The sequence below is a fragment of the Dipodomys spectabilis genome, unplaced genomic scaffold (assembly GCF_019054845.1).
Source record: "Dipodomys spectabilis isolate Male_0828 unplaced genomic scaffold, ASM1905484v1 ptg000197l, whole genome shotgun sequence".
Lineage (NCBI taxonomy): Eukaryota > Metazoa > Chordata > Mammalia > Rodentia > Heteromyidae > Dipodomys > Dipodomys spectabilis.
The window spans coordinates 4,884,676-4,909,687 of record NW_024870874.1 but is presented as its reverse complement, the minus strand read 5'-3'; the positions used below and the strand labels follow the sequence as shown (position 1 = coordinate 4,909,687).

The 25,012-nt window shown below is 33.7% G+C and overlaps 1 protein-coding gene across 1 annotated transcript in view; it reads left to right on the top strand.

Moving 5' to 3' along the window:
• The first annotated feature begins 6,313 nt into the window (after positions 1-6,313).
• Ppp1r3a (protein phosphatase 1 regulatory subunit 3A) overlaps positions 6,314-25,012 on the top strand; it is a 33,020-nt gene continuing 14,321 nt past the window's right edge. The window contains exon 1 of the mRNA XM_042696104.1: positions 6,314-7,101. Coding sequence (XP_042552038.1) covers positions 6,314-7,101 — 788 coding nt within the window. The remainder of the gene's footprint in view (positions 7,102-25,012) is intronic.

Sequence of the window (25,012 nt, the reverse complement as noted above, 5' to 3'; positions counted from 1 at the left end):
TGAATTTTTTATTGGTGAAAGATGATTTGCCACAGGAAAAGTTAGAATGATGCTAAATATATCTATGTATGCACTGTACCAGAAAGTACCTTATGAAAAATTTACCAGGTGCTATTTATTTCTCACCTAAATATTCAGATTAGGCATGCATAATGTGTATATGTATTTATATAAACATTATCATGTATTTTTAATATCATATAGTAAATGTGTGTGTATATAGATGTGTGTATGTATATATATAATGCTGGTTTGGCTGAGCAATAACCATAGGTACATAGAAATACACTAGCACATGTTTTTTACTTTTAATTCATAAGACCAATTTCTTCGGCTTATCAAGCAATCATTTGCATCTATTAATAATAACTTGCAGATATTCCAAACTTTGGATTTTAGACCTGGATTGAAAATTTTATATTCATGAAACAGTAAAATGTAGACCCCCCACACCAAGTAAACACAATATATCTGAGAACTTTTAATCTTTTTGTTTTTGTAACCTCAAATCTCTCAGGTTACAGACTACAACATCGGAGTACAAATTTCCAGTCTGGTAAGCAATACAACATATAGTTTAAATAGATAAGTACTGTTAATAAAGTTGGTGGTTTATTTTGTCACAATATAAAATACTATTAAGCATCCTACACTGCATGGTAAATTCAGTTAGTTCATTAAGCTATTTTAGAGACATCAAGTATTTATTATCACTCCAAACTGTGCCAAATACAGCATGCATAATTTCTGAAACTTTTGGAGAAGCTTCATAGTTGCTGCTGAATTTTTAGTTATATTAAGTAACCCAAATAAGATCTTTGAAAAAGTAAGTCACATATCTTACTTCACTATAAACAAATTGGGAAAAAAATATACTTTTCTTCCATGGTGATTTAAGTAAGATATCATATTTAAAAAATCTAAGGAATTTTAAAATTTTATTTCTGTCCATCTTTTAGGTTGTTTCTTCTCCTCTTGGTCATTTTAACTCAATGACAAAGGGCATTTAAGGAATAGAGAGGAAGGGAATATATCTCTAACAATCTGACTTAATTATAACAGCCCAAAGAAAATACCGTAGAGTATTAGGAAATAAAGGTTCTTACTTTCATTTTTCTATGGTTGTAAACATTAACAGAGAGTTAGCAATAACATGCAGCAATATTTGTTCTGTTTTCTATGGAAAATACCTGGATTGAGTAAAGTTTATTTTTTTGTTAGACAATATTGGTAATCGGCATTTATACAATATAATTGTTTTCTAGGTTAAAGGTTATATTATGATGTTGCATTATGATTGTTGATTTCTTTTTTACTGTGCAAAAGTGTAGAAATAGTAGTAAACATACTGAAAATAAAATACTAGGAAGCTTTGTATTAAAGTCATTCATTCTGATTTCACTCATTTTCACATATGGCAAGTATAAGGATATAATTATGCACAAATTAAACTATTTTCTTATGGAATTTTTCATAAAAATGCAGCAAAATATACAATGATTCTATCAGATGTTTCGACTTTTAAATTTTTTTTATTGTAAAGATACTGTACAATTGGGTTACAGTTACATGAGTAAGTATTGAGCATTATTACCCCCTCCTTTGCTTTTACCCTACCATCTCCTCCCTCCCCTCCAGAAGTTTGGATTTTTTTTTTTTTTTTTTTGGTCGGTTGTGGAGCTTGAACTCTGGGCTTGGGCGCTGTCCCTGCACTCTTCAGCTCAAGATGAGTGCTCTACCACTTGAGCCACAGTACCACTTCCAGTTTTGTGGTGGTTTATTGGAAATAAGAGTCTCACGGACTTTCCTGCCTGGGCTGGCTTTGGATGGCGATCCTCAGATCTCAGCCTCCTGAGTAGCTAGGATTACAGGCGTGAGCCACCGGTGCCCAGCTATTGATGTTTGGATTTTTAATTACCCTCTTTCTGTATAAATTTTAACCATCTTTAAAAGTTTTGTATGCATTTGCTCATGTTAACTCAAACAAATCATTTAAGTAGGAAGATGAATATTTTCATTGGACAGATGGAGAAATAGAAGCACAGAAAGATTAATTGATTACAAGATTGCATTTGACTAATAAATAGGATTGAAGTTTAGACAATACATCTTCAGATACTGTATTCTTCAATCCAACAGCTGTCTTACCTCTCAGAAATGAAAGTGTAGCAATGCCACCACCACCATCACAATCTCACTAGTAATAATAATAATAATAATAATAATAATAATAATAATTATATATATATACATTTTACTGAGTAGGACAGATTCTTTACTATTGATGACTGCTAATACACATGACCTAGTTGAATAATCTTGACAAATAAATGTGTTAGGCATTGTTGTGGTCCAGGCATAGAAATTAAAATTAAAAAAGGAGGCACAGTAAAAGAGACATAGAAACTCAGTTGGTCCTGAAACGAAAAGATATACAAAAAGGAACACGTCTATTTTAAGATACATGAGTACATATATGTGTTATCTATGTTTACATGTTTAACCTCTGGTATGTTCTGTTCTCTCTTCAAAATCTGCTCACTACTCTTTTTCTCTTTTCTTTCCCCCATTGCTTTCTACTACTATAGTTCATTCTATTGAATGAACTATAAAAGTTCATTGCCCTCTGCCCAGTGCTAAGCTATCAAAGGAGAGAAGAGTGAATACAGTGTATTTATGATTCTGAATCACTCCTACCAAGGTCATCTTTGTCCATTAACCGGGTCTTTAACCAATAAAATCTTTATGGCACTTTCTGTTTTGAAGTTCTGCTAATTACTTCCCTTTCTTATCCATTGAAGGATGATTATAGTTCTGATGCAACTGGCTTCAGTTTGGCACACTAGCCCTTGTAGCTTTGCTATATTTACAGTTTATAAATAGACTCTTGTAAATAAACCCTCTTGGAATTATCTTATTTGAGCATGCCATCTGTGTCCTATTTACTGGGATCTTGACTGGTCTATCTTTCATATTAAAGGTACCTTTGAGAACCACTGACTAATATAAAAAATGGGGATAGGAATGGAACAAGACTTGAACCTCGGTTCAAACAAGTCCTTACTCTACCAAAAGCAGTAAATGAGATGTTGTGGCAAAAGTTGTAGTGAAATTAGGGGTAGACATGGTTATGGCTAGGAGATAATGGGACATTGGCCTATCCTATGGGAATTATATGCAGGGATTGTGAATTTTAACTAAATACAAATATGGAGTCAGAAGAGTAAAGATGGTACTGTTTGTTTTTTACATGCTCAGAGACACATAACTTGTGATACTACAATCCATCTGCAGGCAGCTCGTTAATAAGCAAATAAGAAAACTGATAGAAGCTTATAGACCAGTAACAAAATGATATAAAGAGCTGGAGGATTGATATGTCGGAGGAGCTTGAAAAAAATGAAAGCATTTTATTCTAGCTGAATGGTAAACTTAGAGGAAACATGTCAACTGTCTTTTGCCTTTGTGCAAAGGTTTTAAGCTCCCTAAGCAAGGCAGATATGACAAATCCAAGAGCAGTACTCTGTAAAAAGAGACACATTACAAAGGGAAAAACTTACGTCAAAAAATAAGGAACATTTTCTAAGAGAGAGTTTATGTTTTGCTTGTGCTTATAGTCTTATGGTCTTACCAAAAGGAGAAAGTTATAAAATAAAAGCAATTTCTAATATTTTTATAATTTTTTCTAGCATCTATATAAAATATCTATTAATATAATAGAAATCACCCTCTCATCTACCTAAGAATTAAGAGTTCTACTGTTATGATATGTTTTGTGCCAATCATTAAACAAGCATCTTATTGCTTAACTTTGTTTTGTAACAATTAAGAAAATTGAGGTTAGAAAATCTAACATTTTGAACGCTTATCCAACAGATGACCAGGATGTAGAACCAAGAATCTTCATCTCTCTAAATCATTGAATTGCTAAATTATATATGGAATCTTTTATTCATTTCAGAATATTTTGTTGTATTTTGTTGCCAAATTCCTTCACATAATAATGTACACTTGATATGTTAGCTATTCTGGTCATCAAGTTTGAAAGTGATAATCATTCTCGGACAATTCATGTCACTACCTAACCTAGCTATATGGATGAGGTAAAGCTTAAAAAATGTCCTATGATGCCTAGTACTATCCATTTTTTGCTGAGCATTTTTTGGAAAATAATTTCTTCATCCACCATTTTATTCAACTCAAATTATTCAATAAATTATAGTTGTCACTTGAAAGAAATGAGACCATTATGGTCTTTGTACTTCATATTTTCTAATTTAATATTGTTCATTTTATAGGTATTTTGGACAAATACCATGTCCCTGTTTCAAAAACTACAGAAGATTATGACGAATAATAAATTAGAACCTCCTTTCCTTGCAAACGTTAATTCTTTTTGGTAGATGTAAATCATTTTAAGAATTTGTTTCAGTTTTTTGAAATTCTACATGCATACACATATCTGGGCACATCTTTTTTTCTAACTTCAGTTATTGATTTTAGTAATCTATTAATACTAGTACACAAAGTGCTATTTTGTCCGTTTAGTGACTGAAAGGCTTTCTGATGGTATTTATCCAGTTTCAATTAATGAACATTTTAAAAGATTTAAAATAAACAATTCTCTTATGAACATGTATCTGCATTTATTTTTGCATCTTTTTCCATATTGACAAAAGAATTTTCTGGTTGATATATTTCTGGGTTAAAATATATATGGATTTGAAGTTTGTTTTTCTAACGAAACTTCCATCCAGAAAGTGGGTTCTACCTTAGCAAAACAAAAACAAAAACAAAAACATTTGGTCACACAGAGCTCTCGTGGCTCATACTATTCAGGAGTCAGGTCTGAAGATTGTGGTTCAAAGCCAGCTCAGGCAAGAAAGTTTGCAAGATTCATTTCCAATTAGCCACAAGGAAACTGGAAATGGAGCTGTTGTTCAAAGTGGTATGGTTAGCCTTGAGCAAAAAATCTCAGGGATGGCTCCCAGGTCCTGACTGCAAGCCCCAGGAACCCCCACCCTGAAAAGGCCACATTTGATTTTCTAAGCTAGGCTTATTTATCCAAAAAAATTTTTAAAAATCCATAACATTTTGCCAGTCCAAATACTTTGATCGCACTTTAAAATTCACATTTAACTCAAATGTGCCATGATATCAAAACTATATTATTTATGCATATAAAATGACAATTTGCTAAAGATGAATATGTTGTTACATTTTTTTATTCCTTTGCTAGTCTCACCTTTCTACTTATGACTTACAAGTATTTTCCCACAGCTTAATGAGAAAATAAAAGGTCTTATTGGTTGGAATGGCTCAAGACTGAAATTCCAGGTACTAGGAAGGCAGAAATGATGGGAATCAGAACCAGCCAGGCAAGAAGTTCACAAGAATCCATTTCAAACAATGCAATGCCACACACCTGTCACCTTAGCTACAGGAGAAAGCACACATAGGAAGACAATGGATCAGGTTAGCAAGAGCATTAACAATGATCTCTAAAAGTAAGCACCATTTAAAGGGCTGGTGGAGTATTCAAGGGGTACAGTGCTGCCTTAGGAAGTGTGAGTCCATTATTTCAAACCCCAACCCAAACAGCAGCACTAACAACAAAAATCAAACTAATTCTTTAAATGAAAGCAATGATTCATTCTTTGAGTAGACTAAGTTTTCCTACCTGAACAAAATGTACTTTCTTTTTGTGGTTTAATTCAGATGGAACCTTCTTCATCTAAATCACACTTTTTCCCTCAGAACATACAGTCTGCTCTTAGCTCTTCTGCTGTAAAACCTTTACAATGAGAATCTGATAATTCTAACTACAGTTATCAGCAGGCTCTGGATCTCTCTAAGACTATGAATGTTATTATCTCCTCTCTGACCATGTTTGATCTCTGAATTGATTTAACAGAAACTGCATATTCAGTATTGTTTTATGATTTTATTTTCTTATGGCCTAAGTTTTTAATTTCAGTAACGACTGCTTAAAATACTTTGATTTTAAGGTTTCAAAATGTCTAGCGGCAGAACATAATTGTAGAAGTTCTCTTTGGAAGTTAACTCATAGGCAAATGAAATGCTAAAAATGAGAGCTGAATCTGAAACGTACGATGCCAGTAGCATGGACACTATCATATTAAAGGCCTTTGGAAGCAGGCTAGCATAGTTTACAGGCCTATGGGCCTATTTATAGAGCTGACTCCTTTTTGCAATGTCAACTGTAACATTACACTTATTTTAAGCTTCACTATCTCAAATATCAGCCCCTACTAGTTGTACAGTTCTCTCTTATTTGCTGTCAGAGAGTCCAATGGAGCCTACTGAAGCACCTAGTCAGATTAGCAAAGATAATTTTTTAGAAGTTCCAAATTTATCTGTTTCTCTTTGTGAAGATGAAGAAGTTAAAATTACCTTCAAACCTGGCTTCTCCCCTCAACCAAGCAGGCGAGGCTCTGGATCATCTGAAGACATATGCCTGGACACCCCAACTTCAGGTTCTCGGAGAGTTTCATTCGCTGACAACTTTGGATTCAATCTTGTCTCAGTTAAAGAATTTGACAGCTGGGAAGTACCAAGTGTTTCCACTGATTTTGACTTAAAGAAGGATATTTTCCACACCGAAGAATATATTTTATCTCCACTATTTGATTTGCCTTCTTCCAAGGACGAGCTTATAAAACAACTTCAAATACAGAAAGCAATATTAGAGTCGACCGAGTATCTTCCTGGCTCTACAAGTATGAAGGGCATTATTCGTGTTTTGAATATATCTTTTGAGAAGTTAGTGTATGTGAGAATGTCCTTGGATGACTGGCAGACTCATTATGACATTTTAGCAGAATATGTTCCTAATTCGTGTGATGGTGAAACTGACCAGTTCTCCTTTAAGATTACGTTGGTTCCTCCTTATCAAAAAGATGGCATTAAAGTTGAATTTTGTATTCGCTATGAAACTTCTATTGGTACATTTTGGTCAAATAATAATGGCACAAATTATATATTAGTTTGTCAAAAGAAAAAGCAAGAGCCAGAGCCTGTAAAGCCTTGGGAAGAAGTTCCTAGTAGACAGATTAAAGGATGCTTAAAGGTAAAACCAAGGTGAGGATATATCTTACATTCTTTATTTTTAATTATGAAAATTAAAAAAATACTGTTTCTCGTGTTTGAAAATGTACTGCTGCCTATGCAAGGAACAAATGAGCCAGGCTTCCAGGTCTCTTCTGTGCAAATAGTAGCACTGAGACATTTCTTCTCCAAATGTGAGGAAAACAGTGGGATAATGTTGTAGGTGAGTGGAAGGGTTGTGTGTGACTACAATGTGGGTATTACTTGCCTAATTAGTTATAGACAACTTAATTTCAAGTCATGCAGTCTAGGTGTCTGCTGTGTAAAGCTACTCATTATTTTAAACTCTATTTTCAGTTCTCTCTAAATATCTGTCATTTACTTAGAAACCTATTTTATTAATGTAAAACTATATTTCAATATGTGACTAGAACTCAGAAATGTGTAGATTCTCCCCAATACTACAGAAAGCATTTTAATGACTGATGGCATCAGTCATACAAGAATGATTGAAGTGATCTGTGTTAAGTTAAATTATAAGACGTGTGAATATATTGATAAAATAATAGAAAGTTGCATATGAGTGGTGTATAATTGGCATGCAACACTTTATAATTACAATAAAATATAGCATTATCCAACATGAATTTGAATCATTCACTAAAAGTAAATAGAGCAGAATAAAAATGTGATTCACAAAGAAATAAAGTATTTAGCTATAGATATCTACAGATATTAGTGTTTGGGGATGTGCTCATTACCCCTGCTGGGTTAATCTGAAAACCAAAGAAAACAACACAGAAGAAGATTAAAAACAACCCCTACCCCTCAAAACAACTGGTATTATTCAGATCTATTTCTAATGCAGAACTTGCTAATTACCAAGATATTAGATTAGTAGATTAGATTAGTAGATAAATATTGAGGATTAGGCTCTTTCTATTGCTTACACTGTCTTAAAAACAAAGTCCGAAATGTTCCTGCAGCCACAGGCAAATATCAGATATATCTGAGTGATCCATTCTAATTGTCCCTAAATCCAAAGGCTTTACCAATCAAAAATAATGTGATATGATGAAGGAACTGTATTAAGAATCAGTACAAGCAGATTCCATTTAAAAATAAGTTCTGACTTATTGAGAAAACATTTCATGTTTTCATATGTAAACAATAAACATTAAGTACCAAATTATATTGTTCTGTTATGTTAGCAAACTAGATGCAGTGAGGAATTGAGCAATTCAAATTCAATTAAAATAAATTCAATTAAAATATTTCTATTTTAGTTCTCTTTTAAGATATTTGAAAGAATAGTTTAATCAACTTTGTGAATTGCCAGCTTTCTAAATTCAAGTCTAACTTTCTTAAAAAGTAATATAAACAAAATCTCCACCTAAACTAGAATAATAGTTTATGTTTATGAAGTTAGTAATGTTGTTTATGAAGTTAGTAATAAATTAGCCTCACAGAAAAAATAATTCAATGTAATGCAAAATAATTTCTAAATGTGACCATGAATATACTAATCATGCATGAGTGAGTTGTGAGTAAATATCTATTAAGAATGCAGTAACTTGCTCTACATTATAGAGAAAACCAAACTTAAGAAAGGTAAAGATTTTTTTGTTGAAGAGTTCATAAAATAAGCAGTATAGTTGTCTGGATTTTTCTGCATGTTAAGAATGCAGCTTCACAATCACAGGCAATATATGAACTGGTGTTTAGATAGAGGATTCCTTTCAGAGACCAAATTTGACCTAATATGAAGAGCAAGCATGGGTAACTGATAGGCCTAATCTTTTACCTCAGCCTTGATATTACTGGAACTTCTGTTTGAAGGTATCTATAACTATATGTCCACACACACACACATTTGTATTGAGAGTGGTATTCATTGAATTCACAGCGGGACACCATTCAAGTTTTAATATTGCTTTTGGGAAAAATCTGAGATGAACGAAACCACAAAATGGTCTAAAGGCCTGTAAAGTTTCCTAATGAGTTATAAAAATGGAAAAAATCTCTCTCCTTCAAAACCACAAATACATTTTCTGTACTTCTATAACTTAAAAATGACCATCATAATTCAAACCACATTTGAGAAAAAAAAAAGCTTTTGCCTCTCGAGGAGGCTTTTTGTGCTAAGTTTCAGTCCAACGTGAATTTTTACATCTGATTTATATACCACTCAAAATGGAGTGTATAAAGGAAATCCTGACAGATCCTTAGAACAGCATGTGCCATAATAGAATATTTATACAGCTTTTCCATGATATAATTTATATGCAATGCACTTTCCAATATTCCTAAAGCTCACACAAGAGAGTATTATCAAATTTCTAAATGAATATTGCAGTTGGATTTCATTGGGAAGAATTTAGTTAGAGAAAATAACACAGCTTATTAATATTGTTTTATAAAAGTGTATTTGGCTAAGATAAGAATGAATTAATACTTATTTGATAAAAATTTATAGTTTCTGAATTATCCCTTCTCCCCCTCCAAATAGTTACAGAATCTAAAGTCTGTTGGGGGTCACTTCCACACTTCCTGTATAGCTTGATTCAAAGATAATTTATTTCATAAAATTGAAAACAGCACAGAAATGCATGTGAAATTTGCTTTATATGCAAGTCAACTAATAATAGTATGCAATGTAACTCACAGTTAAAATGAAAATTAGGCTATCCTTATGCACCTAGAAACATCTAACTTCAATTACCCTTAATACCAAATTTAATTTGTTATTGGGGTCCCTGAGATTGTATCTTCTGAAAGTGTCAATAATCCTTTCTAATAAGTACAGAATGAACTGTGGGAACTCATTCAGTGAGGTAGGATTTCTGTTATGCTAATCATCTATCCAGGCATTGTATTTTCTCTAGGGAGATTTTTCTCAGGTTAGAGTTGGCAAATCTTCACATTGGATGGCTTGTCTATTTCCTTTTGATGCTTGTTAATCTGTCCATTTTGGACAGAAATAAATATCTAGGTGGAGGAGAAAATAGAGCTTGAAACTCATAGGCGTGTGACTGAGAATAACCCAAAGCTATCAAATTTCATTGAAGGGCATGCATGGGTAGTTGAGACACTAGTTTGGTGTTTACTATCACATGCAGCACTGGGATATCTGCTAGCAATGAAGATTGCTTATCAGGAAACAACACTGATATATGTCACATAAAATGTATATACATGAATGAGTTTTAAATGAGATAAAGAAGAGTACTCCCAAAACTAAAATTACAGATTTATAGCTAAACAAATATGTTTTGGTCTCAGATATATTATAGCCTCTTCAGTAAACTTGGACAAATTAAATCTGATTAATAATAATAATAGTATGAAAAATATGAATAATATTATTTCTAAAACAATCTCATATGAATTTCTTTGTGATCTCCATCAGGTAACACATATAAACGTTCAACGTAGTATATAGTACATGGAAAGTTATCAGCAAATGCTAACCTATTACAGAAAAGACACTATTAACTCTAGGAATATCTTAGATACTTGCTAATAGCTCAATGGTAGATCTCTTGCTCACCATATATGTGGCTCTGTGTTAGATCCCTAACACTAAAAAACACATCAAAAAACTCTAGTAAGTTTTTTTTAAAAACTTTACTTTTTTCAAAATCAACACATTTATCTGTTTCTTTATTTGTCTATTTATTAATTTGTCTTTACAAAGACTTGAACTCATAGCCTCATACTTTCTCTTAGGTTTTTTTTTTTTTTTTTGGTTCAGGGCTGGTATACTACCACTTGAAGTACAGCTCCACTTCTGTTTTTTTGCTGTTAATTGGCGATATGACTCTCCAAGATTTCTCTGATCAGGCTGACTTTGAGCCTTGATCCTCATATCTGAGCTTCTTGAATAGCTAGCATTTTAGGTATGAGCCACCAGTTCCTAGCCACATTTTTTTTAAACCTTTTCCATCAAGAATACACTAACTTTTGGTTATTATGTTTCCAATTAAAAAAGTATAATAACAGCTCAAAATAAAAATGTATTTTATAGTTATAAAAATCATTTTCTACCTTCCTTTTAGAGCTTCTAAATACTTGGTTTTGGAAAGAGCTCCCCCATTTCTTTGGTTGGTTGTAAGATTTTAATAAATAATTTAAAATAAATTGTAAATTTTCTTGAAATGAGAGTACTCAAATATTTGGTGCATCTTAAATATGGAAATAATTTAAAAATTGCTAAAATTTATGTCTTTAATGTGTCCAAAATGAAGGACTGGACTTGATGGGGGTACAAGAGGGATTAACTTTTGGCATCAAATTACATGTATATTAATCTAAGTAAAATATATATATAATAATTTCAGGCGGTGGACATCTTACTTTTCTTCTCAGATCCTCAGTTTATTCCACTGGAATATAAGAATGTCATGATACCAGATCTTGTGATGTGTAACTGAAACAAGATGAGATAGTCTTTAAAGTTTCTTATAGAGTTTTGGGCACATATGCACTCATTAATAAAGTTATTCAAATTGTTATCATAAATTTCAAATCTTTCACAGCTAACAAATTTGATTCTTTGACATGTTCATTATTTCTCCAGACATTATGGATTTCATTCTCCACATTCCAGAACAAATTCAACAAAGGTTTCTTAAGGTCCTATGTGTTGGGTCCAGTGTTATGTGGGAATAGAACCTAAGAAATGTGGCTGAAACACTGGCCAGACTGTGAGGACAATGAGAAACAAAAAAGTCCTACTGGGGCAGAAATGCAAGCAAGACAAAGATCTGCAAAGCCATGCCCAGATTCTCTGGATATGGAATAGAAACCACTGAAGAATAACTTATTACTATTTACCTTTCCGATTTTTTAAAAATGCACATTCTATAACTGACTCTGGGTGCTGGCCAGGAGAGTGTGCATTTTCCTCATCACCTGTTAAATGTGTGCTCTCTATTCAGGATGAGAACACAAGTTGACTTCATCTGGCTTTGTATTTTATTAAGTGAAACCGATTTATTACTGTACGTAAAGATTCAGCATGCTATAGGTGTTGGATGGTATTTATTACTTGGCCAGGTGAAAACAAATAAAGCCCTAAATGACTTGAATGCCAAGGGAAAAAAATTGATTTGTCTTCAAGTTTTTATATATTTGAAAAATAGAACCAGGTATATTCAAGAAGAGGAAAGGCATTTTTCTCCCTAAACCAAGATTTTAGAAATTCAGATAGTTTATCTTTCAGGACAGTAAAACTGTCTAAATGAGTCCAAGAAAAGCACTGGAAAATGGGGCAAAAAGCATGGCCATGGTGTGTGTTATAGTCAGAGCCATTAGGCTGTAAGACTTCCTTAATTTACACATGCAGCATAATCTGGGGTCCTGGAAATAGTCCAAAGAGGTGTAAATAGTTCCACAAGGCCTCTGGGACCTTAGGTATTCCATAACTAACTCACTTTGAGTCCATGCTAATTGTAGAAGCTGGGTCTGTTTGAGGGGAGGACCTCTGGCAAAGCCACATGGAAACATAAAACACAGCTGCACAGACCCATCAAGAAGGTGATAGAAGCTGCCAGCTTCATTTCTTGGACAGGCACCAGGGCTCCAAGACTTCCTGATTTTGTAGAAACCCAAACCCTCATAAAGCTTAAGCTACCATTAGAGTAGTATGGAATTGGTAAGAGAGAAGAAGAGCAAGAAGTTCTCATCATTCAGGAATTCTCCAGCCTTCTAGTTGAAAGGAGCTATTAAGGATTCCACACATCAAGTAGTTGCTTGGAGATCTCTGGGAGCCTAACTTCCCAGCTGGAATCTGTAAATGTAGGGAAGAGCCCAAGAACTCTGAGGCAATCTACTCCAGAAAAAAAAATGATGGCACCATTGTGTAGTGGACTAAGGTAGATTTTTATGTTTCTGTAATTCTTCTAGCTGTGATTCTTGTATCTCTTCCAAGTTTTTACCCCAGTCTCCAGGAGAACAGAATAGGGGAGATGATTTCAGACACACTGCAGGTGGACCTGATTGCCCAGTGTCTTGTGAGACTCAAAGATGCTCTATAATCTGATACCTTATTTTGTAACTTTGTCTGAAAGATATTTATGGATGGGTATGCAATACATATGTGTGAATATATGTGTGTACATATGAAAACAAATACATATATATGTATACTCACATATGTATGAAGTATATACACACTTACATACCTACATATACATACAAAAATCTAAGAATGGCACTGATTGTCTCTACCTTAAATCTATTGAGTTCACTTGTTCTGAGACAGTATAAATGAGTAATTTTAAAGCACAGAATATGCTAAGTTAGAAGGAAGATTTGAACACATAGGTATAGCTCCATTGAAATACTGGGTCTCCTTGTTTCTGAAGTAGGTCTCTGAATTGTGCTGCTTGATTCCACAAACACTGAAGCACAATGACAACTATATTTTAAAGTAAGAAAACTTGGGACTTTACTGTTTTAAGCTTGGATAAATTATATTGTGTGTCCATTTTTTCAGATATAAAATAGGAATAATAATTTGTTTGGCAGAATATCAATGAAGAATACAGTAACTAATGCACATGTCCATCTATCCAAGGGACTAAGGTTTTGTAGATATTCCAAATGGTAGTATCAGTGGTGGTGAGGATGCATTCTGCATTCCGTCATCTTGTATATGGCTAGTCCTATGCCTACGCTTAATGGAGACATGTCTTCTTTCCTCATTCACATTCTAGCTGCCAGGAACCAGGCTAATATAAATAGTTTCAAAATTAGTCATGTTCAATAAACTGTTGAGCACTAACTAGGGAAACATATGTTTATGCTTCTAGAGGGAAACACAATTTTCAAGTTCCAGCAATTTAAAGATTTCAAATAACTTTGGAACATTACCTGTCCATAAATTGGGCATGAGGTATGGCTTTTAAATAAAGTGTAGCATGTTTTTCTTAAGGTATTTCTGTTTAAGATGGTTCTTTTGGACCAAAAAAAAACAGTTGGCTATGCACAATTCACTGTCTCATCCTTTCCTATGGTACTAATAGAACATGAAGTTGAAGTTTATATAATTCTGTTCCTCTGAGAAATTATATTATGCACCATTACATCTTGGTCATTCTTCTGTTTTAAAGCTCCCTCTGTAGCTAACACTATTTGAGAAAAGAGAAAGCTTCTCAATCTTTAACTCATGAATATCTTTTAGGTTTCTGTTCTGTTAGTGATAACATTAAATTAACTAGGTTGTCATTATCCATTAGATAATTAACACTGGTTTTGAATGTTTATTCATCCATCCTGCTGTTTAAGGATTTTATGATAAAAATATAAATAAATTACTTGTGTTTTCAGACTTGTTTTTCTATACCGTTTGGTGACAGATATCAATTGTACATTCAAGAAACCTGTCAGGAAATTTTTATATTCTCTCCTGCTCAAGTTACTGTAAAAATAAGCTGTCTGTTGTATGGTAGTGATATAGAAGTTATGACTATAAATAGAACTCAAATATCATATCAAATATCATGAGATAATAGTTGTCATATGTGAATGATGGATTTGAGTTTTATTTACCTCTTTTGAATTTTGCTATAGTATGAAAGATCAAGCTAATTCTCATCCTTTTGTGTTTGTAAATCCTAATTATTAGTGAAAGGTATTTTTCCCAATTACCTGAAAACATTTCCTAATCCATAGAGAGAATAGGAATATTGATGGTGGCCTTCTGATTTGCTTTCAGAATTAAGCTAAAATACAATGTTAACTGTTGACCCTAAACCAATAAGAAAAGCATCAAACTTACTTTCATTCTTAAAAATTATAGTGAATGTCTTCATCAAATAATACATCACAAAGAGTCCCTTAGGTAAATTTAAACTTCACAAGATACAAGAAAATAATGCTCATAAAGAATATTGTACTGATACCTGCTTTGAAAATGAAAATTTATAATTAATAATTATGATATAATTTTGTAAGTTCTAACCAATAGAAACATCACATTCAGGTATAGCAAAAATATTATATACTTTATGTATATTCTTAAGTGAGTACACAAAATTATTATGCTTAGTGTAAGTAAGTATAATTACTATTTGCAATTTTAACACCATTTCTGTGTGTGTATGTGTGTTTCTAGTAGTTGAAACCAGGGCTTTGTACAAAATTTTAGATAATTATGCTACCATTAAGCTACATCTCTTCTCCCTAGTGCTTAATTTCTGAACAATTTTCATTAGATCACATTGTGCAAGAGGCTACCTAATTAGAATTATTCTAATAATCCAAGTTAAATTGTTATATCTTCTGGGAAGATAATTTTATTCAGTAATGTTTTCCTTAAGGAAATTTTTTGTCTTTAAAGTAGTCATTTACACTGTTGTGTCTTTAATCTAGCCTTTCATTTACTCTAATTTTCATTTGAGTTACACGTTGAAATCCCTATCTTTATACTGTGAAGTTAAGCAGAATTACAAAGATTCTGTAATTTTTTTCCTGTGCCGTTGCTAGGGCTTGAACTAAGGGCCTGGTTGCTGTCCCTGAGCTTTTGTGATCAAGGTGAGCCATACTTCCATTTCCAGCTATTTTTTGGTAGTTAATTGGAGATAAGAGGTTTGTGGATATTCCTGTTCAGGTTGGCTTTGACCCACCATCCACAGATCTCAGTCTACTGGGAAGCTAGGATTACAGGCATGAGCCACCAGTCTATGGTTTGTCTTGATTTCTATTGCCCATGTCAAATTACCTCAATGATAAGTTGTTTTTGCTAAGGTTTGAGTTTATAATGCAATGTAGAAATCAGAGAAAACAAAAATAATACATTATTAACTAGATTCTCAAAGAGGATGAAAAACGTTACCATTACAAGGACCTCGTAATGCCATTCAGAAGGGTTAGGGTCAGCCAGCAGGTTAATAGTACCCTGGTTCAGAAGCAAGCTCTCCTAATCTGGCACTTAAGTTTGAGTTCTGAGTATCTGAGAAGCAACAGAAGGCAAAGATCCTTGGCTTTACAAAATTAGAAAATTAAAGTACTTTAGAAAATCATTTAATTTGTTCTTCAATCTACTAGAGAAAAATAAACTTTTCTATATTAGAATTCTTGCAGACTCATTAGACAGATAATAATTTAGAATAATAGTTATACTATTTCTAGATATCTAATTTTAAATGAAATTCCATCCAAGAATGTCATTATAGGAGTAAGATGTTGAAGAGAAATTGTGAATGTTTGTAAAAATCAAATGCAATATATACCAAGATGAAATTTAAATTGGATTAAGTATATCCTTTTTGTATAAAAGGTTGACATTGTGTCCACAAGCAGAAGTCCTTTAGATATATGAAATACTTCTTCACTCTGTGTGTTTTTGTATGTAACTCTAAGCAGATGTTACTGTTCTAATCAGTGAACATATGCAGAAGACTGGACAGCCAACCTAGTTGGCTATTTAGGAAATTAAATACATATGAGCTGGAAAAACTGTCCATCTTCACTCAGTTCAGCTTTGATGTATCAGCTTTCCTATGAAGAACACATTATCACATACTTCTATGCCGGACACCGGTGGCTCATGCCTGTAATCCTAGCTGTTCAGGAGGCTGAGATCTGAGGACGGCGGTTTGAAGCCAGCCTGGGCAGGAAAGTCCGTGAAACTCTTCACTCCAATAAGCCACTCAGAAAACCAGAAGTGGTGCTGTAGCTCAAGTGGTAGAGTGCTAGCTTTGAGTTGAAGAGCTGAGGGACAGTGCCCAGGCCCAGAGTTCAAGCCCCATGACCAATCAAAAAGAAATATTATCACATACATCTATATGTACCTGTTACCTTCTATTTAAATTCATCTCGCGCGCGCGCGCGCGCGTGTGTGTGTGTGTGTGTGTGTGTGTGTGTGTGCAATACAATAAAAACATTCCTCAGATAGTTTATATTTTGGTGCATATTTTGTATTTTCAGTATTAGTAACATATCATTCTAAACTTATTTTGGTAGACCATATTAAGTTTGTAAACAATGACAATTGCTCAAACATTCTTGGCATTTGCTTAGATTTGTAAACAAATAGGAACCCTGCTTCTATGGTTGTTTCAGTTGCACCATGGGACTTACTTTTTACCTCCTATCACTTTAGTATGCTTTCTTTAAGTTTCTAATGTTTCTGGCAAGACTTTCTTATGGTACTAGTTGTTTATAGCATACAAATAAAAAAGGTTTTCTTTTCTTATTTTTGTCGGTCTTGGGACTTGAACTCTGGGCTTGGGCGCTGTCCCTCAGCTCTTCAGCTCAAGGTGAGCGTGGTTTTCTGGTGGTTAATTGGAGATAAGAGTCTCATTGACTTTCCTGCCCGGGTTGGCTTTGAACTGTGATCCTCAGATCTCAGCCTCCTGAGTAGCTAGGATTACATGCATGAGCCACCAGCAGCCGGCAAAAAAGGTGTGCTTAAATGAAAGAGTTGCTATTTGATACTACTATGTCTAATACAACTTATTTACATGAAAAGAAATTAACATTTATCACAGGACTTTCTGCTTAGTCAAAATGTCCTAGGCAGTTCCAAACAGGGATTTCCCCCCTTCTCCTCATGAATAAATATATCAATGCCTTTCTATGTGCAAATGTGGATAGTTTTCTTGTTTGAATATTTTTTTGGTATGGTTCAAATAAGCATTTCTGAAATACTGGAGTTGTGGCTTCAGTAGTAGAATGCTTTCCTGGCAAGCATGAGCCCCTGAGTTGAAACCTCATTAAGACCCTAAAAACATTCTGAGGAGGATTAGCTACTGACTGCACATTACCATACAGTAAACTCTATCTGTGTATGGCAAATTATAATCTCTGAGGAAATGTATTATTTAGGATTTTTCCAAAATTATATTGATATGATTATAGGGGCTATTTTTTATTTTTTCAATTTCTGGGGAAATACTTGACCCAATAATTACTTCCATTTTCTACCTCTTCTTCTTCCTTTCCTCTCTTCCTCTTCTCCCTTCCTCTTCACCTCCTCTTCTTCCTCTTCCTCCTCCTTCTTCTTCTCCCCCTCCACTCTCTCCCCATTTTCCAGTGTGTACTACTACTGGGACCTGTCTTCACACTCTTGCTGGGAATTTTTGCTTATGGATGGTTCTCTACCACTTGAGCCACATGTTTACTTCCAGACTTTTCCCATTAATTGGAGTTGAGTCACTTTGGTTTATCTTCCCTGGTTGTCTTTGAACCAGGACCCTAAGATCTGTCTCCTGAGTCGCTGTGATTATAGGCATGACCGACAGGAAAATAACTGATTGATTTGTCTCTGACATCAGCATTGTTTGGGATCTTTTTCTTCTTTCCTCTGGTCATTTTCCAGAAGTGCAATCACTCAGGTCATCATATCAATCTACATTTTCCATTAAAGACCTCATTACTAATTTTATTTATGTGAAAGTGGAGTTCTTGGAGTTTTCTAATCAAAGAAGAAATTGCAGCTCTGACATATCTTTATAAAGTACTAATGTGTCCATTATTTTCAAAATGTCCGGAATACCTTGAAAATAGAGTGGGAGCACTGTCTACATATGGGATACATTTATGTAAATCGATACTTGTGAGGAAAAATATTTCCACAAAGTCAACACATAGAAATCAAGGTAACCATTGAAAAATTCTGACTCTGAAACACAGCTAGTATAACTCTTCAAGTGTCTTCCTTTATTTACCAAATCAGGAAAAAAAGAAAAGATTAAGATACATGTGGCTACGGAATGTTTCGATGAAATATTCTATCACATATGTTACAATACAAACATATTAAACTATCATCATCATCATCATCAATGAACTTTCATTTAAACCATTATAAGATTTTTTTTTTTAATTTTTGCTCAAAGCTAGTGCTTTATCCCTTGAACCACAGCTTCACTTCTGGCTTTTTGGTAATTAATTGTAGATAAGAGTGTCAGACACTTTCCTAACTGGGCTGGCTTGGATCCACAGTGCTCAGATCTCAGCCTCCTGAGTAGCTGGCATTACAGGGGTGAGCCACTGGCACCTGGCTTACTGAAAGAATTAATTTCATCTTAGTCTTGCCTTTATACAGTAAGATATAAGTAATAAGTAACATAAATAATAAGTAAGATAATTACAAGTAAATTAGTACTTCTCAGATGAGAAATAGGAAAAAGAGAAAAATAGAGCACTCAAACTCAGGTCCTACAACAATTTAGGTAGTGTGAGGTAATTTCCAGGCATAGGTATCATTTAAAGCCTCCAGATGATTCTTATGTGCATGGGAATATTTGGAAACCAGAGGAAACAAAGGGTATAAACACAGGTAAGTTGAATGATAATTTTGAAACTATTAAAATTTGTTTAATTACAATTCCCACAAAAAATGATATTTAAGAAACTGAAAAATAGCAAATCTAAATGAAATAATACTTTTGAAAATGTGAATAATACTTTTGAAAAACACTATGTACAATATTATGGCTTATTGAGAAAAGAATAAGCTTTGTTAAGTATTTATTGAAGTCATTTTTCCTCTGTGATGGGTTGAAGAAAAGGAAATCATTCTTTTGAGGAAAAGGAAGCATCACATAGCACAGTAAAGTTAATTTCCATATGAAGTAAAGTAAGCTTCTAGAGAGTGTTCTTTTTTTTTTTTTGGTTTTTGGTCCTTCGTGAGGCCTGAACTCTGGGCCTGCGTGCTGTCCCTCAGCTCTTCAGCTCAAAGCTAGTGCTCTACCACTTGAGCCACAGCACCGTTTCCAGCTTTTTCTGCTTATGTGGTACTGAGGAATCGAACCCAGAGCTTCATGCATACAATGCAAGCACTCTACCACTGAGCTACCTTCCCAGACGTAGAGAGTATTCTTGAAGGACAGATTTTGATCAGCAATTCACTATCATGACAGGGATGAAGGTCCAATGTGAACAACAGTCAGTGTGGGTTTGTGCAGAGATGACTAGACATGTCAACAGAGTACAGAATTGGAAAGTTGCAAGCAAGAGCTTAATACAGTTAGGAAAGTAAAACAAATCATGAAGTATTGATAACATAATTTATATGTGTCTGTTGTCTGACAATTATCAAAGTTAAGATTTTTTTGTCAGTTGTGGAGCTTAAACTCAGGGCCTGGGTGCTGTCCCTAAGCTCGTTGCTCAAGGCTAGCTTTCTACCACTTTGAACCACAACACTACTTCTGGTTTTCGAGTGGTTAATTGGAGATGAGAGTCTCAGGAGAACTTTTCTGCCTGCTCTGGCTTTGAGCCCTGATCCTCAGATCTCAGCCTCCTGAGTAGCTAGAATTATAGGCATGAGCCACTGGTGCCCTGCCAATAAGAATTTTATTTTTCTATAGACACTGAGAAAGATTCTACCCTTCTAGATGATGACATTTTAAAAGAATGGTTACCTTCAGGTCTTCCAGAATAACACTGCTCTCGAGAAGAGATAGATGATATAGATGATTGGTATGGTATGATGTGATATGATAGATATAATAGATAAAGGTTGGTGATAGATGATATACAGAGGGGGGAAGGGATAGAGAGAAAGAGAGAGAAAGAAAGAGAGTCTCAAATGGAGAGTCAAAGAATTCCTAATTGTAAACTTGTCTCTGGATTTTGTCTGTAACAATATTATGCTGTTTTTGCAGTCTCAATCTGTGCTAGTGGTTTACCTCCTAGCCTAATGTCTAGCATGTATTAAGTTTTTATCCAATTTTATCCATTATTACTTTGAGTTAGCATCATCTCTGGAAGGAAAACTGAATCCTTGAAATCCACTATAAGTGGATTTTCATGGTATTGGTTACAAAGTCCTGTACTGTCTTGTTTAAAACCTGTGGCCAAGATCTTCATGTATGTCAGCATGAATATGCCTTCACAGAGCTTGATTTGGTCCTGGGCAAATCAGCAAATATTATTATGGTTAAATATAACATTGTTTTCTAGTCAAAGTGTTTAATTAAATAATATCTATGTAAAATCCCCTCAAGCCAATGAAGACTTAAGACTAATTTAAAGTTATATTAATAATTTTCTATGGATAAGTGAATATTTTATGAAAATAAATATAGACTTTGTAGATTCACTGCAAGAAATTAGGGCATACAGAGTCTACCCGTTGAGAACTAAGGATCTGTCCTAAGATTTAGTAGAAAAATAATGGTAAAAGATTGTATTGTATTTTTGAATTAGCTAGACTTATAGCATGAAAATGAATATAAACAGTGTATAAAAGTCTCAGATCAGATGTCATGTTGTAACATATCTTGTATAACAGGGGAAATGGACAAGCTTCAAAAGATCTGGATATCTTTGCTAGTCTTTGTAACTAATTTTCCTGTAAGGAAAAAAGTTTGACCCTGTTTTTCATAGTGTATTAGTTCAAAGACAGAAGGCACTTTCACACTGTTAAATTTTTTTTCCACTAGAAAGATGAGATTTAACTTATTTTTGCATAAATGCAAAATGCTGACATGATAATAAGAACAGTAACTACTTACTATGTGTTGGAAGCTGTATGCTTTACATTCAGCTCCACATTTAAAGAGTGTTGCTCTCACCTAGTTTAATTGCTCTTTTTTTCTTATATCCTGCTTTGGAACCTTTGTCTTCTTTCTTCTTACTTTTCCTTCAACACCATTATTTCCCCATCTGCCCTTCACCCAAATTATGCAAAATCAGTGTCTACAAGTTTTATTATTCATGTTTCAGAATCTCATTTTTTAAGAGTGCTTTTTTCACTTTGTTCTGTCATGAGCCAAAAATCCAATTTGACACTGGAAAAAAATATAAAATCATATTTGGTACTAAATTTTGACTGATTTAGTCAAAATGCTTCAAGTGGTTTGTATGTATGAACCTTAAATCAAAGAAACAAAGGCTGAAGGGGAGTTAGTGTTCTAATGTGAAATAGTGGATTCCACAGGAGTATGGGATCTTTTGTGAGGAACAATCTTCTGTGACAGAAGATGGGAAGAAAGAAAATAGTTCACAAAAGGTGTGGGTGAGGGGTTGGCAAAGAAAATGTGTATCACAAAATGTGGACATTTGTGAGGTATGTCTTAGTGCTTTGCATTGGTAATTTGCATATTAAGAAGTCACAAGCCTTTCACATTAATGAATCCCTAACTAGTTCTCTGACACAATAGAGTGATACGTCCCTGGAGGAGTCATTATGGCCTATCATGTCAATGATCCGCATATTAATGACTCTCTCACATGCTCATCAACAGGTAGCGCAATAGACTTCCATTGAGTTCTTTTTCATTTGCTTTTTAAATGTATCCTCTCTTCCCTTTCTTTTGTAATACTATTGTGAAGAATTGACAAAAAGGTGCATTAGGATAATTTTAGTGTGTGACGTAAGTTCACAAAAGCATTATATTTAGAAATAATGCTTTAAGACTTACCAAGTCTGCCTGAAAGTTTAAAAAATACAGATAGAGACAAACGAGACTCTTATTTGGATTTTAAGACAACCCGTCTAGCCCAATTTACAATATTTCTACTTTCTTTGGTCGAGTAATACTTAGTATGATGAGCACAAGTAGGAGAACAAATTTGAAAATACACTTTTGAAGTAGATGTCACATCATATAGACTATTAACAACTTATTAAATACTAAAGATCAACTAATATTTATAAACTAATAATATAAAAACTGAAATATATAAAAGACAAGTAGACATGTATATGAATATATAGCAATCCAGACATGTTTGATAATCTAAAAATGACCGCCTAACTTTTTAACTTAATGTTTTAATGAAAGTAGTCATGGTAAGATACCAAGTATGTTAATATGTCTAACTTGTTTGTAATAGTTTGATTTGTTTTTACTGCTTATTGATATTGAAGTTATCTAGTGATTTGTTCCTTAGGAGCACAGTATTAATATTTTACCTAAAAATGCTGATGGATTGCTCTTCCAATATTTTTATTGAATAATACACCACCTCACATGGTTGGCTGTCCAGATAAGGGGGAAATACTGATGTTGCTTTTTGTTTTTTTTGTTTTTCTCTACTTACTTCCTGTCTGGATTCTTCCAAATATACACTGGAGATATCCACATACGTCTCAATGCAAAAATATCTTTTCTTAAGAAATTTTCCAAAACAGTTTGTGATGCAATGATTGTATACCTTGGATGTCAGAGCTTGGTGTTTGACAAACCAAATAAATAGCTTAGATGATGATTACTATAGATTCTAAGGGGGAAAATTTGTTCTATGGAGTTTTATTATTTATGAAGTTTTGTTTTTAACAATTTACTTTCTTGTTATTATAGAGGTGATGTACACAGAATGTAAAGAATCATCAAAACTAAAAACTAAAAAAAAGGAAAGAAAAATAGGAAAAAGTCTCTTTTGTTTGCCTATCTTGGAGTTTATTTCAGTATATATATTTTATTTTATATAAAGAGGCAATTTGTGTTTGAAGAGGCATCTTTGTGTTTCTCTCCTAACAGTATCTTTTGGTCTCACTGTATCAAGATTCCTGTATATTTTATCATATCCCAGTGCATTTTAGTTTCAATTTCTGCGTATCAGAGAGAACATGAGCCATTTGTTTCTCTGAGCTTGACTTACCTCACTTAACAGGCTTCATTCTAGTTCTATCCATTTCCCTGCAAATGACATTATTTTATTCTTTCTAATGGCTGTGTAAAATTCCATTGTGTGTAGTGCTACATATTTTTTTGGATACACTCATTTATTGTGGGGCACCTGGAGTAGGAAAAAACATTTTTAATAGTATTTTTTAAATACAGTTAATCAGTGGTATGAATTCTGTAATAATAGCCTTTGAGCCAAATACAAGTTAATACTATTGTGAAAAATAATGTTTGGAATGTATTACTTAGTGGGAAAATACAGTTGGATAAATTTTGTTTATTTTTAAGGAAAGCTGGGATAAATTAAATCTCAATCTCTTTTTGAGGAAATTGTGATAAATAGAGAAGTTTCATGTTGGAAATAGATTTCTAACTTGAAAATCCCTACTTGTCATCCACATGTTCATGAGTAACAATTAAGCACAAGTAACATTTAAGAACTTGACTAATATAAGTAAATAAAAATATTTAATGTATTTTTTCTGATAGCTTACTGTTTTTTTCTATTTATCATTTCAAATCATTTACATTTCTTTCCATCAAATAAATTTGGCAGGTTATGTTGTCATGGAGGAGTCCTTTAAGCAAGGTTTATCTATAAATCTTCTTCCACTTAAAATTCATGAATTCTACTTATAATTACATCTTATTGTAAAGCAATCTAGATTTTTTTATACCCACTTGGACATCCAAGATTCTACTCAATTATGCACGAGATCCTTAAATTTTAGTGCTTCTTTAGAGAGTATATATCTGAATAGGATTCTGCCTAGTATTCAATTCAATGACAGAATAAAATCTAAGACCTTTTCTCCCTAACTTGGTCAGGTTGAGGTAGGTGAACTAACACAAACCATTCTGAAATGATGCAGCAGATTTAGGCCTGTAAAGTCTTGGTAGGAGATGAAGAGTCAGATAAAAAACTTTTGGAAATGAGATTTACAAAAGATTTCCTGCAAAGGAAAAGGTTTTCCATTTGTTCCCATCTCTCTAGCCTAGGACTGTTCACTGGAACACTAAAACTGGTTTCTATGCAAGAGCTTGTTTAGCATCCAGCTTCTCCTCCGCCATCTTCCTCCAGTTCCCCCTTTCTTTGCTATTGAATTTCTGGGCATCAAGTAGGAGGGGTGAAAGCATGAAAAAACCACAGAATACTCCATGTATATATGTAAAAAAGGAAGTGGAAATGTGAAATGAATCTGGGTGGAAGGAATAGATGGGATGGGGAGAATGACAGAAGAGATGACTCTTTCCAAGAAGCGATGAACAATCACATGGACACGTTAAATTGTAGCCCTCTTGTGCAAATGATTGAAGTTTAGAAGATAAAGAGAAAGTAAAAACTACCATCATTTTCA